General features: G+C 44.3%; 1 protein-coding gene across 36 annotated transcripts in view; it reads right to left on the reverse strand.

Annotated features, from left to right (window-relative positions):
- Positions 1–20866, reverse strand: part of kif1ab (kinesin family member 1Ab) — a 53372-nt gene that overhangs the window by 12872 nt on the left and 19634 nt on the right. For 3 of the 36 annotated variants that reach the window (XM_071362431.1, XM_071362422.1, XM_071362423.1), the window contains exons 13-39: positions 20073–20215; positions 19890–19928; positions 19246–19272; positions 18645–18844; positions 18292–18371; positions 18131–18206; positions 17872–17951; positions 17499–17605; positions 16286–16384; positions 14605–14785; positions 14417–14489; positions 12438–12534; positions 12144–12304; positions 11649–11827; positions 11226–11363; positions 10734–10852; positions 10441–10535; positions 10193–10328; positions 9782–9968; positions 6482–6526; positions 6200–6290; positions 5888–6006; positions 5736–5809; positions 3110–3218; positions 835–986; positions 571–676; positions 258–281 (exon numbers count right to left, since the gene is read on the reverse strand). In XM_071362431.1, coding sequence (XP_071218532.1) covers positions 258–281; positions 571–676; positions 835–986; positions 3110–3218; positions 5736–5809; positions 5888–6006; positions 6200–6290; positions 6482–6526; positions 9782–9968; positions 10193–10328; positions 10441–10535; positions 10734–10852; positions 11226–11363; positions 11649–11827; positions 12144–12304; positions 12438–12534; positions 14417–14489; positions 14605–14785; positions 16286–16384; positions 17499–17605; positions 17872–17951; positions 18131–18206; positions 18292–18371; positions 18645–18844; positions 19246–19272; positions 19890–19928; positions 20073–20215 — 2937 coding nt within the window. The remainder of the gene's footprint in view (positions 1–257; positions 282–570; positions 677–834; positions 987–3109; positions 3219–5735; positions 5810–5887; positions 6007–6199; positions 6291–6481; positions 6527–9781; positions 9969–10192; positions 10329–10440; positions 10536–10733; positions 10853–11225; positions 11364–11648; positions 11828–12143; positions 12305–12437; positions 12535–14416; positions 14490–14604; positions 14786–16285; positions 16385–17498; positions 17606–17871; positions 17952–18130; positions 18207–18291; positions 18372–18644; positions 18845–19245; positions 19273–19889; positions 19929–20072; positions 20216–20866) is intronic. The other 33 variants (XM_071362440.1, XM_071362433.1, XM_071362432.1 and 30 more) reach the window with 33 other exon arrangements.

Here is a 20866-nt window from a genome sequence, read left to right on the forward strand (position 1 = left end):
GGAGACAGGTGATATGATTGTTCTCCATCAGCGTATCAGTGGGAAAAAATGATTGAGTTGCGCAAGACCCTCAAAAACAAGGGGCACTCAAACAAACTATGTATACACATATTTACAAGGACAGAAACTAACACCTTTGAGTTCACCTTTTAGAGTGAAGTCAAATGAAATCATGAGGAAACAGACAACAACAACAGAAAGCGGATTCGGGGAACATACAATTGAGAAGAGAGAAGGAGAAAGGTTGTGTGTTATACCTATGTTCAACTCCCAGGGACACACTGCCATACAGCGAAGCGCGAAGAGAAAAGGGCGAGAAGTTATAAGCAAAGCAGCTTGGCTGTGGATTTTACAGTAACACAATAGAACATTGGGTAAAAATACATGTGGTCTTCAGCGCCAAAATACGGTAAAATAAAGAGAATACGGTAAAAAAAGAGAAAAAGAGAACGAGAGAAAACAAACTTACTCAAAACGTTCCATTATGGAAAAGGCCATTAATACACAACCATGTTATTAGGTGTTACAGTATGTACAGGAACTAGCTGTGAAAGAGGAGAGGGGACGTACTTGTCATTATATGAGGGCCAGATGTAGCCAGCAGATAGAATGTTGAGAGACAGGATGTTGGGGTCGATGATGGTCTCATCAGCCTCTGGAGTATTCCGGATCCGCCCTGAGAGGTCAAAGGTCAGTGATGGATCTTTATGTGCTGTAAATATGAATCTATGCAATCTTTATGCACCGTAAAGACGGATCTATGGGATCTTTACGTGCGGTAAAGATGAATTTACTGTGCACATGTCATTGTCATCTACTTTCATCCGTACTCACCCACCACCAGCTCCTTGACCTCCTTCCACTCCACGTCATTTCCTGTCTCGTGCGCTATGGTGACTGTGATCCTCCGCTGGATGCCCTGATGAAGCAGGAAGGTTCCGTGGCAGGGCATGCCCCCTCTGTGGTCCACCACTGAAGGGATGTAGCTAAGGAAAAAAATGGCATATTCATCAATGACACACATCAATGCCCCTAAACTGTCAGTAACGCTTTATTTTGCAGTTCTATTACCACTGGTATTTACCATGAAATTACTTAATGAGAAAATGCTGCAATTTCAATGGCTAAAGGTGCAATGTGTAGAAATCAATCCATAATTTCCTGGTTGCAAAAACTCTTAATAGTTTGCCTAATTTCAGTTGATGTGACAAAACAAGCAGTCATTGTGTAGAGAATCATTGTACCATCTAAACCGCTGTGAAATATATTTTCCATAACCAAAAATATTGTATTTTCAGCTGTTTGAAGCTGGTATACAAAACTGAAAGTAAAAACTTAAGAATGGAAAGCATAGAAATAGTGCATGTATAACAGATCTACCACTTATTAGACTTGCTTCAATGAGAATGACAGCTCTATAACTCATATTTCTATGTGAATTTGGTTGGGTTGCCCAAAAAGTGACATATTGCAGCTTTAATGACCATGAAGAAGGGGAAATATTTTTCAAGGTGCTTTGGAGAGGACACTGATTGGGCTGCCTTGACAGAAGAGAACAAATGTTTTATTTTTTTATTTAACTAGGCAAGTCAGTTAAGAACAAGTTCTTATTTACAATGACGACCTAGGAACAGTGGGTTAACTGCCTTGTTCAGGGGCAGAATAACAGATTTTTACCTCATCAGCTTGGCCCAATGCCCAATGCTCTAACCACTAGGCTACCTGCTGCCCCAAATAACAAACTTGGGGTTAAAATACTGTCATGACGTTACCTTTCCCCCTGTTCTCTCCACTCTACAGAATGGATTATTGGAAAGCCCTTTGTGAACGTAGAGAATGTATGGTAACATCAAAAGGTTGGGGAATGGAACAATATTTCCCTTTCTCAACCAGTTGAAAGTGTCTGTTGGGACTTAAAGATTATGATGTCAGATCAGTTGTTGTCTGGGACATTATATCTGATGATAGGACGACATAAATTGTATCTTGGAAAGTCTACACATTCTAGTTATCAGATTCACATGGAATTGTTGTGCAATTTAAATGTTAAAATATGAAATTATTTGTGAAAATATTAAATGTAATTTTTGCCTCCTAAATAAGATCATTGTTTCATAGTAAAACGTAGGCCCAGTCAGTGGCCACATCCAAGTGAACAGACATTGGTTGAGAACTATGAAACACGCCCTTCTCTCCCCCAGTACAAAAGCCCGTTGACAGAAGTCAACGTCAGTTCCCGATGACGTGAGGACTGGTGTCCGTACATTTAAATGGCTGAATTTCAACGTGGAGGTGACAATCACAACGCTGGAATGGTGAATTTCGACTAGACCAGCCAGAATTCTGCACGAGCATTTATGGCAACTTGTTATGAACTATTATACACAAAGAAGAAGTGATACATCCTAGACATCGAGTTATCAGCTGCAGCTGTAAACGTACGTGGCCTAGGAGAGAACAGACATCTCCTAAGAACAACAGGGTACTTTAACGTATCCACTCTACAACACTACGACCAGAAAGATTCTTCAAAGGACAATGGCGATCTCTGCTGGGTAAACCAGTCTTCCATCTTCGACCCATCTATCGAAGCGCAGCTCAGAGTAAATATATATCTTGCATTTTCCTTTTCCGAATGGACGGTTATTAGAATGCATAAGATTCTGTATTTACGGTAGCATAGCTTCTTAAGGTCCGATAGAGACCCAATCCCTTTGTCCCTCAGTCTTCCCGCTCTTTCATTCAAACCCAACCCCCTTCCTTTGTGTAAACAGCTGTCATATCGGGTTAGCCCACTAGGGGCTTTTCATGACATGATTAGTAATCGATGTGTGATATATCCTGTGTGTATATATATATATATGTACTGTGTCATTATTTAGGTATTTAGTAAATAAATAATTAAGCCAATTTGTGTATTGCTGATTCAACTTGTTAGCTAGGGTTCGTGAAGATAACCAAGTACTTACGACAATCAGAACGAGGTTATTAATGGTTTAATTGTTGCATGGTTTAATTCAATCACGTAATCAATTAAACGTTAGGTAATCGATTTGATAAAATAGCATGTCATATAATTTATCATAGTCAGAGACACGACAATACTTACTCTCCATTGGCCTCCAGCTCACAGATCTCAAAGAAGGCCATGAGGTCATATTTGGAGTGGCATGGGCCAGCCGTGGAACGGGTCAGGGTATTCAGCTTGGTGGCTGGTACTGTGAAAGAGAAGGTCAGAAATGTGTCTGAATATTTGTAACACGCAAGCACAATGAGGTGGATGAAGGTAGGGATGCTTAAAAATACATATAAACTCTGCAAAAAAAGAAACGCCCCTTTTTCAGGACCCTGTCTTTCAAAGATAATTCGTAAAAATCCAAATAACTTCACAGATCTTCAATGTAAAGGGTTTAAACACTGTTTTCCATGCTTGTTCAATGAACCATAAACAATTAATGAACATGCACCTGTGGAACGGTTGTTAAGACACCAACAGCTTACAGACGGTAGGCAATTAAGGCCACAGTTATGAAAACTTAGGACACTAAAGAGGCCTTTCTAATGACTCTGAAAAACACCAAAAGAAAGATGCCCAGGGTCCCTGCTCATCTGCGTGAACGTGCCTTAGGCATGCTGCAAGGAGGCATGAGGACTGCAGATGTGGCCAGGGCAATAAATTGTAATATCCGTACTGTGAGACGCCTAAGACAGCACTACAGGGAGACAGGACGGACAGCTGATCGTCCTCGCAGTGGCAGACCACGTGTAACAACACCTGCACAGGATCGGTACATTCGAACATCACACCTGCGGGACAGATACAGGATGGCAACAACAACTGCCCGAGTTACACCAGGAACGCACAATTTTTCTTAGAAGGAATGAGCGTTACACCGAGGCCTGTACTCTAGAGCGAGATCGATTTGGAGGTGGAGGGTCCATCGTGGTTTGGGGTGGTGTGTCACAGCATCATCGGACTGAGTGTGTTGTCATTGCAGGCAATCTCAACACTGTGCGTTACAGGGAAGACATCCTCCTCCCTCATGTGGTACCCTTCCTGCAGGCTCATCCTGACATGACCCTCCAGCAATGCCACCAGCCATACTGCTCGTTCTGTGCGTGATTACCTATAAGACAGGAATGTCAGTGTTCTGCCATGGCCAGCGAAGAACCCGGATCTCAATCCCATTGAGCATGTCTGGGACCTGTTGGATCGGAGGGTGAGGGCTAGAGCCATTCCCCCCAGAAATGTACGGGAACTTGCAGGTGCCTTGGTGGAAGAGTGGGGTAATATCTCACAGCAAGAACTGGCAAATCTGGTGCAGTCCATGAGGAGGAGATGCACTGCAGTACTTAATGCAGCTGGTGGCCACACCAGATACTGACTGTTACTTTTGATTTTGACTCCCCTTTGTTCAGGGACAAATTATTCCATTTCTGTTAGTCACATGTCTGTGGAACTTGTTCAGTTTATGTCTCAGTTGTTGAATCTTGTTATGTTCATACAAATATTGACACATCTTAAGTTTGCTGAAAATAAACGCAATTGACAGTGAAAGGACGTTTATTTTTTTGCTGAGTTGATATATAAAACATATATAAATATATATATTTTTTAAATTCTCCAGTAATGCCTTCTTGAACAGATGCACAATCGAGAGCCTCCTGTCGGGCTGTATCACCGCCTGGTACGGCAACTGCTCCGCCCACAACCGTAAGGCTCTCAAGAGGGTAGTGAGGTCTGCACAACGCATCACCGGGGGCAAACTACCTGCCCTCCAGGACACCTACACCACCCGATGTCACAGGAAGGCCATAAAGATCATCAAGGACAACAACCACCCGAGCCACTGCCTGTTAACCCCGCTATCATCCAGAAGGCGAGGTCAGTACAGGTGCATCAAAGCATGGACCGAGACTGAAAAACAGCTTCTATCTCAAGGCCATCAGACTGTTAAACAGCCACCACTAACATTGAGTGGCTGCTGCCAACATACTAACTCAACTCAAGCCACTTTAATAATGGAAAAATTAATGGAAAAATGTATCACTAGCCACTTTAAACAATGCCACTTAATATAATGTTTACATACCCTACATTACTCATCTCATATGTATATACTGTACTCTATACCATCTACTGCATCTTGCCTATGCCGTTCTGTACCATCACTCATTCATATATTTTTATGTACATATTCTTCATCCCTTTACACTTGTGTGTATAAGGTAGTTGTGAAATTGTTAGGTTAGATTACTCGTTGGTTATTACTGCATGGTCGGAACTAGAAGCACAAGCATTTCGCTACACTCGCATTAACATCTGCTAACCATGTGTATGTGACAAATACAATTTGATTTTATTTGATGTGATTTGATGTGAACTTTCATGTGCCTCAATTGTAAACTTGCATGGGATCTGTAAATATTAATACAAATATTAAATGATGAGTTTAAGCCAAGGAGAAAGCACTGAGATAAATAGGGAGAAAGACAAGATCCTTTCTGGCTAGCCATGATTGGCTGAGATAATGGAGGGGTTGACCATGCTGATGGTTGGCCATAAGCATTTTCTGTCATAAGCCCCATTTGTGATGGGCCGTCACATTTGTACTACTAACCAATATCTGGTTAGCATTCTCGTACAAAATGGCTGCAGTGCCAACTTGCTCAGCTTGGTGGCTGGCACTTTCACAAAGATGTAGAAGGAGACACATACCAAACAAATCACTCACCTGGTTTAGACAAGGGCATGACCCTTGGGAACTGCCTCCTAGAAGGTCGAAGGGGACTGAAATAGAAGTGTGAACTTTTAAAATGGTCTACTTTAGCAAGACAGTGAAACGGGATCATTTGAAGAAGAAGAGGGCAAGTAGAGTTTTCTCACCTGATGAGGTCTTTGCAGAGGGGTGGGAACGGCTGTTTCTGGTAGTGGCCAAACACCTCAAAGACGATGGGCTGGGTCTTGATGTACTCCACAAACGACTTGGTAACCTCTACCGTGATCTAATAGATCATCAAAAGCGAGGTAGGCTATCAATAAAGTTCCTTAACAAGGCCAGTGACAATAGGATGATTACAAGGCAATACAACAACCATCTGTAATTCATGATTCCTTCATGGTAATATCATAGAAATAACACTTGTAGTAACCTATGAATAATAATGAATAGCAATGTTATTTCTGGTCAGCGCTTACATTCTGTACATGGTAGAATCCCAGCGGAGGTCCTCTGCCAGTGTTCTTGAGTGGCTCAGTGGAGAAAGCCTCATCATGTCGGTGGATGAAGCTGGAAGTAGGGAAACCACATTCAATCAATATGCGTACATATTCACTATACATATATATTAAAACTACGACACTGTTGCATTACTACTATGGACTATTGACTACTCTCAATATGCCGCACTGATTATGATCACATTTAGTGGACACTTGTCTTGCACCATCAGACGAGTCTACTTTAGGAATAACACTAACCATAAGAATTTTGTTTGTTTAAACCAAGAGAGGATGGAGTCGTTTCTGGGTGAAGAAAAGAGAGAAGTGAAAGGTCTTGAAAGACAAGGCTTTTGCATTTACATTTTAGTCATTTAGCAGATGCTCTTATTCAGAGAGAATTACAGTAGAAATTATGGGAAGGTGCTTTGCTTATGGGGCACAGACAGAATTTTCACCGAGTGAGCTCAGGGATTTGAGACAGCAACCTTTCAGTTACTGGCACAATGCTCTAAACCACTAGGCTACCTGCCGCCCTTTACCATAGCATAGCTTTCAAATAGTTAACGTGTTAGATGTCATCTAAAATGTAGATTCCTGCCTAAATAAAAATCGTTGTAAATTGCTGAGGAGACAAACTCAAGTACATAGTCAAGACATGAAATAAAGTTGAGGAATAGGCCTTGAAATGACTCATTTGCTTTCTACACATAACAATCAAATCATAAATGACTAACTATAAGATTTCACCTTCGTTATAACTGTCAAATAGATGATCATATTTAGTGACAGTACAAAACTGCCACCATTTCATAGACTCTGCCTCCCTGCACCTAAACAAGCCGTCCTGGATTGTTTTCCCCACATCCTCATGACTCTGGCAGTGACATGTGTTACTGTTGATGTCATGTCTACAGCGCTATCACCTCTCTTGCTTTGCTAGCCTTTCGGTTGGCATAGCAGTGAGCAAGACTCTCGCTTACCGACCTCTTCCGAGTGTCCATATGCGGCTTGCGGCGGTGATTGGTCAAGTGACTGCCGCGGGGATTTCTGCTCTAACAATTCTATGGATGTAACTGGCCCATTCAACACTGGACGTGGCTCTAATGGGGTACTTCTCCATTGAACTGTATCAATTCCAATAGTGTCGCTATAAAGCCCCCCTTTCCCTCTGGCCTCGCCGTTATTAAAGGATTGTGCGTCGGGTTGGCTATTCTCAAAGGGGCTCATCACAGAAAATGCAATTGATGTCACGTCTTGGACTGAAACCTGGCAACAACCCTTATGAATGTTTGTCTTTTAACCTTGAGATCAGACCTCAAACTGGCTTTAACTCAGGTACAGAATCTGACCTCATTTGAATGCCTAGCGCTCAAACTGTTTGGCTCAAAACCACCGCTCCTCATTTTGATATCCAGGCCTCCCATATCCTCCCTTTTCTTCCACTCAAGAGTTAAGGCACGAACATCTTCCTGCTCCATGTGCTGCTTGGGAACTTAAACGTTCGTGTACACTCCAGCATGTGAATTTTACAACCTATGTCAAAGGCTACAACCTGGACCTGGTGTGCTACACTGGCATAGATCTCTCCGACATGTGTGGCCTGAACCTCACCATTTCTGACCACGTGGCCATCCTATTTAATCTTTCCATCTCCCTCCCCAAGCCCCGTACCAAATGCACCATGACCCTCAGAAATGCAAAAACTCTCAACCCCCCTGATTGAACTGATTCAGTCCCATGAGAACCCTTGACACTCTCTACAAGGCCAAGTCTCCCACTACTCTAACATCAGTAAAGGTCATAACCCGAGAGCTCCCTTGTCCATGATCTAGAAGCTACTACTGCCACGTAACGACCCCCCCTCACTCTCCACCTTCTCCCCTGTTGATGCGGTGTTCATCTCTGGTCTAGACACCAAAGCCCCCCCATCATCACTTGTCAACTGTCTAAAAAACATAAAAACATGGATGAGCTCGACGTCCTGAAGTTCAACGGCAATAAGACAGAAGCTATGTTGGTGGCACCTAGATCTCTCCTGAAGAAGGTTGAGGAGTTTGACCTTAAGGTCGACGGCTGCTCGATCTGTCCTACCTCTCAGGTGAATAATCTGAGGGTCATCCTCGATTCCACACTCACCTTTGATGCCCACATTAAAACCATCACAAAAGCTGCCTTCTTCCATCTCAAGAACATAGGCAGTCTCAGCCCCTCACTAACCGACTCGGTTGCTGAAACCCTTATATATGCCTTCATTACCTCACGCCTGGACTATTGCAATGGACTCCCTGTCAGCTCCCTCAACAAACGTCAGTATATCTAGAACTCAGCTATAAGACTCCTCACCCGCACCAAACCCTGGGAGCACATCACACCCATACTTCTCTACCTCCACTGGCTTCCAATCAAATTCTTTCTCCTCACCTACACATCCATGCATGACTTGGCTCCCTTCTATCTTTCCAACATGTAACACATCTACACCCCCACCCGCAGCTTTCGATCCTCTGTCTCTTGTCTACTGGTCACCCCCCTTCACCAGACTACACTCCATGGGGGATTGTGCCTTCAGCAATGCCACCCCTACTCTCTGGAACGATCTCACCCCTGAAGTCCTGGTGCGTTTTAAACCTTGGCCTAGCTGTTTTTTGGTCTTTTTAATATTCTTATCGTGTAAGGGATACAGAGATTGTCCAAGTAAGCCTCTCAATTTGAACTGCCTTGATGACTTTGTCGCTGTCGTTGCTGTTCTTTCTTTGTTGTCCATTTTTCGGGTGTCATGCGCCTTGCTTTTAGTATCGTCATGTTTATGCATTAGCAATTTTTTCTTACTCTGCAAGTGTCCTTGGGTATCTTGAAAGATGCAAATAAAATGTATTATTAATATCATTATAGCACTGACGGCAAAGAATGTTCCGCCATGTGACGCAGAGACGTTATAACTGCAGCTTTTCGTCAGTCTGTGCTCAAGAGAAAGGGGTCTTGTCTCAGTTCTATTCTTCAGTTAAATTTTTTTCATGTTGGGTCGGTTTAAATCCCAGTGTGAACATCATAGAGAGATTAAACTCACATCAATGGAATAGTATGGGTGTTGGGTTTCAGGAAACCCCACGAGGGGTTGCGACATACTGATCTGGATAGGCCAAAACACGCAAGACATCGCTGCCTGTGCTCTCAAGGTCGTACTGCCTTGGATAGCGACCGGACTCACACATACACCTATGGAGTTGAATGGTACGAAATTAAATGTTTTGTTTCGAAACAGTCCACAGACACATTTACAAGGTAAAAACATATTCAGAACCGGTCCAATACCCATGGTACTCCCTGAATTCAGGGAGTTTACATTCTTAAAGTACCTGAACCACTGGCACTTGCAGATGTTCCTAAGGAGAGATTTTAGAAACAAATGCCTCTTTATGCATCATCTTGTCATCATCATTCAAAACACTTTTCCTCACTGACATCTTGTCAAGTCTCTCCCTAAAACCTACAAAACCGTCTTGGTCAAAGCTAAAATACAACAAAATGAAAGGGCTTGAACGAATGGGAGGCACTTACTTGAACTGGCAGAAGATGTCAGCATACTCAGCGGAAATGCTGGAGGCCTGCAGCACTGTGACCCTGAAGGTGAAGGTGGAGCCTATGTGGAGGTGGGACAGGGCCTTCTCCAGGGGCAGTTCCAGACCCAAACCACCCTTCAGTGGGCTCCTGGGAACCTCTGGTGTGGCTGTGATGGGGGACAAGTCTGTGGTCATGGTAAGTACACATGATAAAGACAGTAAATGCCTGCAGTCCTGCACACAGTATGACGGGGAGACACAGTGCTTTACTCCTGCGCCATGACTTACACAAATTATAAGTACATGACCTTTCAGTTAAGTCTTCCCCTACTAAACAAATGTGTGCTGTTCATATCTACCGCCACAATTATGTAGTCGAAAAACAATATGATTGGTAGGATCTCCTTACCTGCACAGGTGTTGTTGTTGACCTCGTCAGGGTCAGCTCCTATATCAGAGTTCTGTCCCTCCCCTTCCACGAAGCGTAGCTCTTCATGAGAGGTGTTAGAATGGGACATGCCGCCAGAACACGACTCTGTCTGGAACTGACCAGCCAAACACATGGCCTTTTAAATAATGACACAGCATTTTCATAATCTAGATACTGAATGCAGACAGCGATTTGGCAAGTATTCAAGTTCATGTATCATTTCTTACGGATTCTACCTTCTCAAACTGTTGGTCCTCAAAGGATATCTTGGCGGTTCCTGACTGCCTTACACCAGAACCATAGTCCGGGGCTTCTTCATCAGCTGGGGAGAGACAATAAAGATGTTGTAACCTCGTCCTTTTTGAAGGCCATTTTTATCAAACAGCAATTCACTACTCTCTCAGCATCCACTTGGGTGTCCTTTACAAAACACTAAACATTTGTGTCTAATACTGTATGTTAACACAATTTATCGCACAAGGAGGATAGAGCCATGACAATATGGCACAGTAGCTGGTACCTGAGATGGCCTGCACTGCCACCCTGAGGAAGCCCTTCACCTCTCCCTTCTCACTGACGATGGCCACGCGGTGCACAAGCGGCACGGGGTACAGCAGGTTACTCAGGTACACAAAGGCCCTGCGGACAAGGGAGGAATAGAAGGGGAGAAAGGGATAGAGAGGAATAGAGGGGGAGAGAGGAATAGAGGAGGAGAGAGGAATAGATGGGGAGAGGGGAATAGAGGGATAGATAGAGAGGAGGAGCTGTATCAGACACAGGGCAATCATTTCAGAGCAGAGGACCGTCGTAGAATGTTGAGGTAATCTCTAGTGGGGCAAGTCTACTGACCCTGGACCTGTTCAAATATTTATCATGTGCATCCTCCTGTAAGTGTATTGTATCCGTTTCCATCCTTTTGCTCTTATTAGGAAACCACTGGCTACTTAGTGATTACCTCAAGAAAGGAAGGGAATGACACTTGAAAAGACTAGGAACTGGGACGGTGACTGACCTGCCAACCAGACGGAACCATGGGAAGCGGTCATAGAAGGGGTCTCCTCCAGTCAGGGCCTGGTCACAGTCCTCCACAGTGCTGCTAGGCACCTCCGCCGCACGGTCGTACATCTCCCTCATCAGGTCCAGCCTCTGTCTATAGGGGGCAGCAAAGACAACGCACACGATCAGGACAGAGCACATCAGAGCAACAGACACTGTAAAGTAGACGCAGACTGGGTAAGTCCATATAGGCCTACATACCAGGGCCTCGTGTGTACAGAGACACATATCATAATGTAAAGCCGTAGATAAATAACCGGAACAAATGCTCAGAGACACAAACGCACTCACACAGTCTAATGTCAAGGTCCTCACAAGAATAGTAATACTGTACAAACTCACACATACACACACACACACAATTCCCTCACACACATACCGGAGTTTCTCCAAGGTCCAGTAGTGTGTGGCACCGTTCTTCTGGTCCTGGACCTCCACAGCTACGATGGTGCTGGGGAAGGGCCGTTTCTCCCGCTCCATGGCCACGCTGGGGGGCAGCAGGTCCGGGGGCAACGGGGAGTACAGTGTGTCTGTCAGCAGCACAAACTGGAACTGGACCTGTAAAGGAGAGGACCCTTTTAGCATTTTAGCATGTGAGCAGGTTAGCGACAAAAATCGTTGTTGTCAATTCAAATCTCATTTTGCGGACTCATCGAACCGATTCACAATAGAGCCGATCTGATTCAATGAATTTGCAGGGTCACTGTTTCGCAATACCAGTCTTTGCTGACTCATTGAATCGATTCATTGTTTTCTAAGAATAGACTCATTCGATGTACACTCATTTGGTAGATTGACTGAACTGACTGATACCGCCCAGTTTCACCACTGAATCCTTGTTCTACTTTATAGATTGTATACAATGACAGTGTACCTTCTTCTTGAGCTCCACACTGATGGCGTTGGCTTCCTTGAGGAAGATGGCGTTTCCCCACAGCAGGTCCCTGAGGGAGGTGAACTGGTAGAAACGCCACTTACGGAACGCCCAGGATGCAAGCTCCATCTCACGCTTTGTCCACGGAACTACGGGAAAAACTTAAAACATTCCATAATTCAGAAAATACTCCATTCTCTGGCCTTACCTCAGAAATAGATATTTGATTTCAAAATCATTGTAAACATTTGATAGAGGTTGTTCTAGATGGGTAACTGTCAATCAATGTCTCACCTTCCTCCTCAGGCTCCTCCTCTTCGTCTGGGGACTCCAGGTAACGGGAGTTTCTGTCCACCTGTTTCTGCAGGGCCTCCAGTTTACTCTCATAGTCCTGGGAGAGACCCCGGTACAGACACATCAAATCACATGACAGAATAACGACCATATACACTCACTGGCCAGTTTAAAAATGGTCAAAGACTCCAGCCATCCTAGTCATAGACTGTTCTCTCTGCTACCGCACGGAAAGCGGTACCGGAGCGCCAAGCCTAGGTCCAAGAGGCCTCTAAACAGCGTCTACCCCCAAGCCATAAGACTCCTGAACATCTAATCAAATGGCTACCCAGACTATTTGCATTGCCCCCTGACTCTGTACCGGTACCACCCTGTATATAGTCTCGCTATTGTTATTTTACTGCTACTCTTTAATTGCTTGTTACTTTTATTTCTTATTCGTATTTTCTTTTTAATATATATATATATATATATATTTTTATTATTTTTGTATATATTTTGATTTGATTTGATTATTTTATTTTATTTATTTAACTGCATTGTTGGTTAGGGGCTCGTAAGTAAGCATTTCACTGTAAGGTCTATACCTGTTTTATTCGGCGCATGTGACTAATACAATGTGATTTGATTTGATTAGGTACACCACCCCGTTCACGAAAAAGGTTCTCTCCCACAGACAGTGAGTCACGTGGCCATTGCTCGCTATATAAAGCAGGCAGACCGGCATCGAGGTATTCAGTTACTCTTCGATTCAACGTTAGAATGGGCAAAACTAATGTCCTAAGCGACTGTGAGCGTAGTATGATCGTCGGTGCCAGACGCGCCGATTCTAGTATCTCAGAAACGGCCGGCCTCCTGGGCTTTTCACACACGACAGTGTCTAGAGTTTACTGAGAATGGTGAGACAAAAAACATCTAGTAAGTGGCAGTCCTAACAACAGTGGTGGGCAGAACCACATCTTGGAACGCACAACACGTCGGTCCTTGTCACGGATGGGCTATTGCAGCAGACGACAACACCGGGTTCCACTCCTATCAGCTAAAAACAAGAAGAAGCGCATCCAGCGGGCACGCGATCGCCAACACTGGACAATTGAGGAGTGGAACAACATTGCCTGGTCCGAGGAATCCCGGTTCCTGTTGCATCATGCTGATGGCAGAGTCAGGATTTGGTGTGAGCAGCATGAGTCCATGGTCCCATCCTGCCTGGTATCAATGGTACAGGCTGGTGGCGGTGGTTTAGGGAACGTTTTCCTGGCACATGTTAGGTCCCTTGATATCTAATGAGCAACGTTTGAACGCCACACCTTGTATAATACACGCCCCGAAGAATTCAGGATGTTATGGAGGCAAAGGAGGGGTCCGACCCGGTACTAGATGGGTGTACCTAATAAACTGGCCACGAAGTGTCTCCATATACAAGTAACTGCCAAAATAAAGGAAACACCCAATAAAGTGTTTTAATAGGGCGCTGGGCCACCACGAGCAGCTAGAACAGCTTCAATGCGCCTTGGGCATAGATTCTACAAGTGTCTGGAACTCTATTGGAGGGATGTGACACCATTCTTCCATCATTTGATGTTTTGTTGCTGGTGGTGGAAAACTGTATCAGGCGCCAATCCAGAATCTCCCATTAGTGTTCAATTGGGTTGAGATCTGGTGACTGAGACACAAACACCCTTTAAACCCCCTCCTTATGCTCATTTGAGACCCCTCTTTCAAAGTCACTGAGATGTCTTCTTCTAGCCATGGTAGAGAAAATTATGGGCAACTGGGCATTTTTATACATGACCCTAGTCATGGGATGATAACTGCTTAATTAACACAGGAGCCACACCTGTGTGGAGGCAATTGCTTTCAATATACAGTACTTTGTGTCCCTTGTTTACTCAAGTGTTTCCTTTATTTACGCAGTTACCTGTATTTATAAAAACAAAAGATTCGCTTTTTAAGGGGTATCTCTTAGTGGCCTGTCTTACCAGTCTCTGTTGTTCCAGAAGGTTACTGGCCTCCTCTCGTTCTCGGCGGTATTGATCTTCCAACTCTTGAAGCCTGCAAACAAAATTATTGCAAATCATTTTCAAGCAAAGTCATACAAAGTCATACAAAGGGATGATATGTTATTACAGCTGGTGCTTTGCCAAAGGCAGTCCATCTGTTATTGTACCTTGACTCCATCTCCTGCTTCATGTCGATGCCCTGTTTCTCCAGCAGCTCTCTCTGGGCGAAGGCCCAGTCCACGGGCTCCACGGGGGTCTCAGCGCAGGGGGTCCTCTCCCGCTCCTGCCGCGCCTGCTCCGGGTCATTGAAGCGGAACACATGGCTCTTCCCCATGATAATGCGATTTCCTGAGGTCAGGAGTCAGGTCAATCGCATCACACCTCCGTCATTTCATCAATGTCACAAACCTATTACAGTTTTTTACAATCGCTTACACACTAAAAGTGGTACTTGAGGCACACAGTTAACTCATGTACATAAATTCAGACCAAGTCTACAAAACTGCAAGTACATTATCTGCTTTACACTCAGTTTGCAAATTGTAAAATACACTTTTTGCAAAACACTAAACACAGTTCTCTATATTAGACACATCATTCAAAACTAACAGGTCTTGTGTTTCGTTTGGAAAACACTGCCATTCAAAATGCCACACTCATTTAGCGATTACCTACACCCAGTGCTCACGTGTGAAAACACTTATAGCTAATTTCTTCACTTAGAAATCAGAGCTTGAGCACTGTAAATAGGTTTCAGGTTGTCTTGCTTGGTTTGGACAACAAAGGAGGCCAATTTTGGAGAGTTGGAGGAAGAGGAGTGAGATGAAGACGAGGACAAGGAGAAGGAGGATGAAAACACAATGTTTTGAGAAAGAAATTTTATTTTTTCCCTCCTTGCATTTCTGTTTATAGTGTGAATATATACTGAATATGCATACATACTGTATATATTTGTGCACATACATGTACGTGTGAGTGCTATGACAAACTGCCGTGGTCTCCGCTGAACATGCAAAAGACACAAGGCGGTAGTGTTTTACATTTGTCACATCCGTGTGTAGTGGTCTAGGGCACTGCATCGCAGTGCTAGCTGCGCCACCAGAGTCTCTGGGTTCGCGCCCAGGCTGGGCTGGGTTCGCGCCCAGGCTCTGTCGCAGCCGGCCGCAACCGGGAGATCCGTGGGGCGACGCACAATTGGCATAGCGTCGTCCGGGTTAGGGAGGGTTTGGCCGGTAGGGATATCCTGGTCTCAGTATGTAAAAAATAAATAAAAAATAAAATAAAAAATGTAATAAAATGTATGCACTCTACTGTAAGTCGATATCCTTGTCTCAGTATGTAAAAATGTAATAAAATGTATGCACTCTACTGTAAGTCGCTCTGGATAAGAGCGTCTGCTAAATGACTAAAATGTAAATGTAAATGTAGTTGGCGTGTATAAGAGCTAATTATTTGATGGTTTGTGTGTAGAGTTGTGACCACTTTAAGAAGAGTTCAAATCGTTTTGAATAAAGTGTTTGGTTTTGCAAGAGATGTGACGTTTTGCATGTTGTGCGTGTGTGTTTTGGGGTTTTGTGTGTAGAGTCTAGAGACGAGGAGCCATAGTTTCAGAAATCATGTCTAAGCAATTGTCAAAAACTGTAATGATTTTAACCTTGGACTGTTCAAGTGTGAATCACCTATGGGGATTCTTTGTGTATTTATGATGTTGTATATGGAAGCAGATTCATGCCAAGACGAATACAAAATATTGAATTAAAATCAGTGTAGTGTTTTTCAGTATGTTTTGTGTCTGTTGTATATCTTTTCCCGTACTTAGTGGAAGATTCTGAGGGGTTTAAGCCTTACCTGAACGAAGCAGAGTAGGCGTGGTCACCAGTTTCCCGTTGACGTAGATCTCAGCCCCCTCGCAGGGCTCCAGGATGACGTTCCCTGTGTCATCATCATCAACAGACAAGAACCACCGGGGATGGTGAGCCTTTGGCCATTCTACAATGGCTCCCTTTCTTACTCTACATCAGGGCTGCCCAATTCCAGTCCTGGAGGACCAAAACACTTCTAGTTTTCATCCTCTCGTTCCAATCAGGGACTAATTCAGACCTGTCACACCAGGTGAGTGCAATTAACTACCGCATAGAAACAAAAACCAGACGTGTTTTGGCCCTCCGGGACCGGGAATTGGGCAGCCCTGATGTACATGTACTGAATGTATCATTTGCTTGCCCTTAATGAGCTGTGATCTACAAAGCCTGCATAGGTAAAGGCAAGAGGGTAAAAGGCAACTGGTCGGCTAACTATTGTCTTTTTCTGCTGTGATTACATAAGGGATAATCAACGAGGGGCTTTGCGTTCTTTGGAAAATAATGAATGAGGTGGAAGGTGTGTTCCACGAAGCGCTAGCGGAATGCAACTGACCTTCCACGGTGTTACACGATTTTCCAGAGAACGCATAGAGGCCCGAGTTGATTATCTCTTTTGTACCATGATTATAATTGAACACATTTGCGCTTGAAATGTGTTCATTTGCCGGAAGAAACGTGTTCAACATTCACTGAAGTAGCTAGCAAGTTTACTAGATAGCTACAGTAGTTGCCATGCTAACCATTTTACATTGGTAACCAGTTTATAAAAGCAATAAGGCATGACATATCGCCGTGTGTTATATGGCGTTGCGTCGTGCCTAAGAACAGCCCTTAGCCGTGGTATATTGGCCATATACCACACCCCCCTCATGCCTTATTGCTTTTATAAACTGGTTACCAACGTAATTAGAGAAGTACAAATAAATGTTTTGTCATACCCATGGTATACGGTTTGATAAACTACGGCTGTCAGTCTATCAGCATTCAGGGCTCGAACCACCCAGTTTATAATTCACTATAACTACAGCCTCACTAGTCAAAGTCTCTTTAGTCCATAACCCAGTCTCACTAGTCCCAGTCTCTACAGACCCTATAACCTCTGGTGCACGCAAGCAAAATCTGCTGCTGATTTTTCCTCATAGAACTAGAACTAATAGAAACTATCATGGTTCGTCCACAGTTGGTCAGTTCAGTCTCACCTTCTCCCCCGGAGCCTGCGGTGCTACTGAAGGTGCAGTGCTCGTCTTGGATAAAATGACCACTGAGCACGATGTCCTGGCGACTTCTGGCGTCTTCACGTCCAACCCTGAGGGAAAGATGCATAGGATATGGAGTAGATCGATTTGCTTTACATAGATGTCTTTCTTGTTAAGAACACGGTTTCACTCTTCAAATTCTGAAGGAAATATTGTGGCCCACTTCACAGGACCATTTTTATCCTTGATATTCCAGGTAGTAAACTTAAACAGCTGACTCCCTACTCCAAATCCATCTGCACTGTACTACAGGACTGGAGGCCACTTCAATACAAAAGAGGTACACATTTCCTGCAGATTAAGGAGTAGTTCTCACTTGGTGGTCCCATCTTTGATGTAGTAGAGCAAGCACTCAGACATCAGTGGGTCCTCATTCAGGTTTACCAGGTGAGGGGTCTAAAAGAAGGACAAGAACATTGTGACTTTTCACCCACATATGTTGACATTTTGTGTTGAAATATTGTTGACGGGGGTTGTTGTAGCATGATGGAAATGGATATCATGTACAGAGGATTATGGGTACTGTAGTACATCTCACTACAGTTGCCATAAGGAATGTGTACTGGGGTTCTGACCTTCTTGGGGGAGAACACGCCCACAGTGCCTCCATCTTCTCTCATGGCCACACCCATCTCAGCCAGTAGGGCCTCCCTACATATAGCACAGAACCACAGTTATTTGAGACAGATGGACTCAGATAAGGATAATGGTTCATGGTTAAATCCGTCTGACACACCTCTGCATCCGGATATCTTCAGTACGGCGCAGCTTCTCCTCCCATGTCTCATTGAGCTCCGCAATGATTTTCTCTGTTTCCTAGAGTGAAAAGAACGACAAATGTCTAAGTTGGCGTGGTACATACACGCCATAACACTATGGTTAGCCTCCATGACCCTTACCATCTATCTCTAACCTCCTGGCTCCCCTCCCTGATCTCTTTCTCCATCTGTCCGCAGCTGTCTAACTATCCCTCCACTGCCCTTCCTCTCCCTCTCCTTCCCACCCTGTCTCTTTCTCCTTCCATCTCGCTCGCTCGCTCACTCACTCACCACCTCTTAAGTTCACCCTCCCTCCCTTCCCCCTCCCTACCTTGAGTCTCTCTATGGCCTCCTCGGAGGCGGGGCTGAAGATGCGGTCATGCAGGTTTGCCATGGAGCCCGCACGGCTGGACAGGGCGGAGAGAGAGGGGGAAGGGCTCATCCCAGTCATGGCATTGGTCACTGTGGATAGATCACCCGTTTGATTGACAGCCTGGCGATTATTGACAAAGTTCTTGTAATCGCACAAGTCTGCCAGAAGAAGAGCGGGAGTGTGTGGGGGAGAGAAGGAAAGAGAAGGAGCAAACAGCAGGAAGGTGAGGAGGAGGAGACATTGGGGGGTGGAGAGAAAAACGCAGAGAAGTGGATATAAGGAGGAAAGGGGAAACAAGGGAGGAGTAAAAACAGAAGAAGAGAGCTCAAAAAAAGATGTATCGTAGAAGCAGAGACCGGTGCTCACCAAAGGCATTGCAGAGAGAGCGAGAAAAGAGCAACTTACACTGATGGATATGCAAAGCATACGAGAAGTTAAGAGAGCAATCGCTTTTCTCTGCCGTTCATATGCAAAATACATACAGTAACAAGCTAAAAACAAGCAATGTCATATGATATATAGGGCAGCCAATCTAGAATAAATGTAGTTTAGTTCTTACTTGCAGCATAATCTCCAGGCTGAAAGGCTGTGAAAGTATTATTCAATTAAAGTCAATGCAATTCCCAAAAAATAAATGTATCCCGCAAGCGACAATTATGCAGGGCAAGCAGTGTGAATTAGAAGTAAGGCAGCAGAGCTCTAGAGCCCTAGCCAGAGCCCACATTAAGAACCTGGCATATCAAAGACCCTCTACAGAAGCAGAGCGTCCAATCAGATAGCTACACACCCAGAGATCCAGAGTGTAACACAGGCTGCATCCCAACAGTCTAAAATGGCTTCCTCCCCCCCCATCTTCATCTGCACTGATCTGAAAGGACTGGAAAGGGGAAAGTCTATTCTCTTAGAAGAGTCCACCATCTTGCTTTCACCTATCCCATGTTTGCAGATCAGTGCAGATGAAGAAAAAGGAGATGAGGAGAAGATGCCATGTTAGACTTTTGAGACGCATTCCAGTCCCCAAGAGGTGGACAGTAAAAATCTGAGGTTCTTTTCTTCAGTGTGTACTGGATTTATAGATTTAAGATGGGTTTTGGGTTGGAGTCCTTCCATATAGCTCTGGGGTGTTATAGGATTTTAGTATGGTAGAGGTTTAGCTTTGTTTTCAGTTAGCTGCAAAGCGGGGGGTTGCTAGAATATACACACTTTTCAAACCAGCTATCACAGGATCGGGACATCGATACGCTGAGAGGAAAGAGGAGAGAGAAGAGTGTGTGAGACACTCACACACACATCTGTATGGCTCTCATCCTGTGTGTGTGTGTGTGTGTGTGTGTGTGTGTGTGTGTGTGTGTGTGTGTGTTTGTGTGTGTGTGTGTCGGTACTCACTGTCTATGATGTCTCCCAGACCCTGGGCGTAGAGGAGGTCCTTGAGTCGGCACACCTCCTCCTTCAGCTCACGCACCAGACGGTTGTTGGGGTCCTCGTTGATGACGGCGTTACAGCGGATCTGTTTGGCGCGGTCAGCATACCTGGGAAGGATCAAAACCATTAAAAGGCAGGTTCGCCCCGAAATATGTCCACTGTTTATATGATGGGAGAAACATCGTCATTGATAGGGACAACATAGGTTGAAGGTATCATTATTTGCAGTTCCTGGATTACTTCCTGGTTTAGTCTCTCAATGCATAAAAATGAGGGTTCCTCAAGGGTTCTTTGGGAAGGGTGATGGTTCTATGTGGACACATGATGATAGGCAGTGATTACAGCTATGAGTCTTTCTGGGTCTAAGAGCTTCCCACACCTGAATTGTACAGCAATTGCCCATTATTATTTTCTAAATTCTTCAAGCTCTGTCAAATTAGTTGTTGATAATTGCTAGACAACCATTTTCAGGTCTTGCCATAGATTTTCAAACAGATGTAACTCGGCCACTCAGGAACATTCACTGTCTTCTTGTTAATTAAGCAACTCCAGCGTAGATTTGGCCTTGTGTTTAAGATTATTTGCTGAAAGGTGAATTAATCTCCCAATGTCTGGTGAAAAGCAGAATGAACAAGGTTTTCCTATAGGATTTTGCCTGTGCTTAGCTACATTCTGTTTCTTTTTTATCCTGAAAAACTCCCAAGTCCCGTTACAAGCATACCCATAACATGATGCAGCCACCACTATGCTTGAAAATA

This window comes from Salvelinus alpinus, chromosome 23, assembly GCF_045679555.1.
Source record: "Salvelinus alpinus chromosome 23, SLU_Salpinus.1, whole genome shotgun sequence".
NCBI lineage: Eukaryota > Metazoa > Chordata > Actinopteri > Salmoniformes > Salmonidae > Salvelinus > Salvelinus alpinus.